General features: G+C 31.9%; 1 protein-coding gene across 1 annotated transcript; it reads left to right on the forward strand.

The window, feature by feature from the left end:
* Positions 1 to 1,950: 1,950 nt before the first annotated feature.
* Positions 1,951 to 4,074, forward strand: LOC131032453 (uncharacterized). The gene is made up of 2 exons (XM_057963431.2): positions 1,951 to 2,169; positions 3,223 to 4,074. The coding sequence occupies exons 1-2, from the start codon at positions 2,004 to 2,006 to the stop codon at positions 3,918 to 3,920; spliced, it is 864 nt and encodes a 287-aa protein (XP_057819414.2). The 5' UTR covers positions 1,951 to 2,003; the 3' UTR covers positions 3,921 to 4,074.
* The last annotated feature ends 200 nt before the right edge of the window (positions 4,075 to 4,274 follow it).

The following is a 4,274-nucleotide window of genomic DNA, read 5'->3' on the forward strand; positions in this document are numbered from 1 at the left end:
AATATATACACAAGGTTTAAATCTACACTTGAAAATATTGAGTTTGCACTCTTGCAAGGTGAACTCGAATAAATCATATTTATTTTGTAGAATTTAATACATTCACTTGAGAAAACCCTAAAATTTTATAACTTGAGAAATTATTTTCGACAATTTTTTTGATTGGTTATTTTTTACAATTATCATGTAATAAATATTCATCATCAAAATTTGAACTAAGTACCATGTTTAATTTATCTATTTAAGAATCTAGTTTCAACAATTTCAATTGTCAATCCCAAATCATTTATCCAGTTTAACTATTTTATAATTGATTTTATTATGTAGAGCTTTTAGTTTTTTTACAATATTATAAATTTATTTTGTATCCCATAGTGGTTTATTGGGATGGTATAATTTATAATAGGAAATTTCTAAATTGAGATTAATAGGCACAATTTAGTTATGAAATAACTTTTAAACAACTCGTGCATTATGCTTTATGTAAATCCTTGTTAATGTGGATGTTGCCATACTAGTTCTTTAAGCTTCTTTTATATAATTGGTCAACAGATTAGTTACATGAGGAACTATAATATTTTAAATAACTTATGTATATTGCATATGTATACGCAACCAATGTGTTCTCTACATAAAACTTAAGCCTCACTATAAACTGTTGATGTGTTGACCAAGACATATTGACTTTAATTTCTACTAATATACGAACTATTCACCTAATTTTTTTTAAACAACCATAGGATTATAATATATTCATATAAAGGGAAAAGTATATTACATAAAATAATACATGTAATCTACTAACTTAGATGATAGAGTTGAGAAAGATATTATAAATCTAATAAATGCGTTTATTAAATGAGAGGATGTGTGTATTTATCTCTAAGATTGATGATATTATTAATTTATTATCGTAATAAGATATTCTTTTTAAAATAAACATAAATTTAAACAAGGATCATTATGTAATTACGAATATGTTAATTCTAATATTACGCTATTATAAGTATTATGAGTATAAAACTTTGATGAATGATAAAAACAATTAAAACAATTATCTTATTGTCTATCAAACACTCTAGATGTACATTTAAATGTCTTTTTTTCTTTTTAATAAAGATTGTAAGATTCGGCTTGGCCTATTGTTACCACACAGATGGGAGGATTGAACCTCGTGACCACTTGCAACATAATACTTTCAACCAATCAAATAAAAACCTCACTCATATATTTATTAATAAAAATTAAAAATATGACATAAAATTTCAACTAATTAATAATATCCAACTCTCTAAATACACATTTAAATGTATTCAATAAATACATTCAAATATTCTCAATTTTATTAATTAATAAATGCTTTCAAATATGCATATACAGTGATGCATAGACATTGCTTTTTAACTCTTAGCTATTGACTTCTCTTGAACACTGAGAATGGCTTACGTCATAAATAATAATGAGAATATAATAGTGGGAAATCAAGGGTTGTAGAAACATATAAATGGGAGCCACCACATAAATATTCATATGTCAATTCACTTTACAAGCTTTCAATTTGTGGGAGATGAGGAAAAATCTGCAAATTGCAAGGTATTCCATTCGTCACCATCCCACTCACTGACAATAGAATCTACGCTACTGTTTAAAATAATCTCATCTGAAATACCACAAAAAAGAATTGTACGGCCCAATATTAAAAAAATCTGATTAAATTCTATATTATGCCTGGTATTTTGTTTTTGGTTTTTAATGATCAAGTAGATTAAGAAAGAACAAATAGTAAGAACAACTTGGATTTGGTAGTTGTTCTTTGATTAAGTACATTTTAGATTAAATTAAAAAATTCACCTTGATTCTAGTTTTGGCCGGCAACCGGCTTGCGCCTGACATAAAGAAGACGAATGCATTAGCCAAAGGAAAAATCATACAATGTGTTGGCTGCTCCTCCTTTGAATTCGGCATTGAAAGGTTGTTTATCTTGCAGTGGATTGATCATAAACATGAATGTGAGGAAGATCAAACTGTGGCCAAAGTCCACCATGAAAAGTGCAAGCAATGGGAATGAGCTCTCAGATGACCGATCTGTGCTCAAGCATTGCGTTTCAGAAATCCACCATTCAAATCCCTTTCCCAAGTCATCCACCCCACCACCAGAAAACCCACCAGGTAATTCATGTCATGGAAGTTCATATTTCAGCACCCAATATTGGATTGACGTTCATTAGATAATATGATGGTTAAATTGTAACATTGTTGTTATACTCATCAAAATTTATATTTCTGTTTGATCAATGTTATTGTGCGTATTGTGCTTTCATTGATCTATTAGATTCATGGGTTTGAACCTTTGATACGAGTTTAGATTATTTAAGTTGATGTGGTTTATTTATATTGAAGATGAGGGGCTTCCTCATTTGTGACCTCACTTTACTTCGACCAAATTACAGTTATTGAGAGTTATTGATATATTCCATCAAAAGATGCATTAGGTAATTTATGTCATTGAAATTCCTTTGTCTTTGTATTCCAGCACCTAATATTCTTGAAGTCTTAAATGTGATTTTCTGTAAGCATACAAATAAAAATGAGGTTGAGTTGTTGTTTATTGCAAAGTGTGATGGTTAAATTGTGACATGTTGTTATGGATCATTGTGATTATGAGCATAGCGTTCTCATTGATCTATTGTGCTCATGGATTTGAACTTTCATGTCGAAAGAAAGAAAGAAAGAAAGAAATAAAGAAAGGAAGAATCTTTTATAGTCTATGATGTCTGGTTGTTTGTATATGGATCGACAGATGTCTTATAGCGATATGGGACTACTCTGTACTCCTTGAAAGAGGCACCTAATTATACTCCAAACAAGGCATAGATACCTCACCCCTGCAAGATTTGAATTTGTGACCTCTCTTTCAAGAGCACAAGTTCTCTACCACAAATTCTCGATGCTGTTATAATTGATATCAAGCAAACGTAAAGACTTAAACTTTTACATCAACATTGTTAACATTCTTATTAAGTAAAATATAAAATTTTGAACCTTGTGTTGATTTTATTGATCTAAGTATTTTTTTTTTTTTATACAAATCCTTACCGAATGACTTTATGCCCCTGTTAGACTACTCTATTCACAAGTTGAGGTTATTTGTATTAATATTGTGTAAAAAATGAGATCCCCAATAATGATCTTTATCTGACTCTATCGTTTTATATATTTCAGGTATGGTGAACACAATGATCTGGAGCAACCCAACCTTCTGGCGTTCAGACGAAGCAGAGGGAATTTACGACGTGGGCAGCAATGACATCGACGAAAACAAAAGACAAAAAGATCTCTATGGTTTCTGCGTTCCCACGCCGTCTTCTCTTGTATTTTCTTTCAATCTTTCACTGGAAGGAAAAGGCCCCCCCTCCTCAGAGGTCGCGAGATCGAACCCACGCCGCTACGATTCGACGAAACCAGAGGGAATAAACGAGGTCGTCTGCGAGGAATTCCCCAAGAACAGGTCAGAGGTTCGGAACGCCGGGAGAATGTCGGAGGCAGAAGCAAATATACGGGCTGAGTTAGCAAGAGAGATCGAGAAGGAACTAGAGTTGGAGCTGGAACAACAAATCGCAATTCTCACCTGCCGTCTTCAAAATCTTCGAGCCCACCGCAAATCTGAAATTCCTGTGAATGGCCCCCAAAGTTTTTCCTTGCAAAAAAAAGCTTTGCCACAAAATCATAACAATAATAATAGTAAAGCCGTGGATAGAGGGAACAAATCGAGCGCTCTGAGATCTGGGTCAGGGGGAAGTTTTCCATTCAGAGGATTTTGTGGCGGGGTCGATGTTCTAACGCAGTCGGGGCCATCAAGGCAGATCAGGCGTGTGGGTAATGGTAGCACAACTAATTCCAGAGTTATGAAGAGGAAATAAGCGCCCATCTTCAATGGAGAAGATGAACAAACTTAATGTTTCTGATAGCTTCAAGTTAGTTGATAAAACCAGTAAGGCTCAATTGTTTCGAGCCAGGACATTCAAGGCTAAATTAGCCCAAGATGTCTAGAGAAGATAATTTAATAAACTTATAGCAGTAATAAATGTAATAACAATACTTTTTGATATTGTTATAAAACAGCCCTTTAATAAATTTATTGTTCATAATTATGGTAATGGATAATTGTAATTTTTTAAAAAAGATTTCATATAATGAATTTTGATGTTTTTATAAAAGTCTTTTTAATAAATTTATTTTTATTTTATTTGTTAATATCAAAAGCTATTTTATAA

This window comes from Cryptomeria japonica, chromosome 11 (genome assembly GCF_030272615.1).
Source record: "Cryptomeria japonica chromosome 11, Sugi_1.0, whole genome shotgun sequence".
Lineage (NCBI taxonomy): Eukaryota > Viridiplantae > Streptophyta > Pinopsida > Cupressales > Cupressaceae > Cryptomeria > Cryptomeria japonica.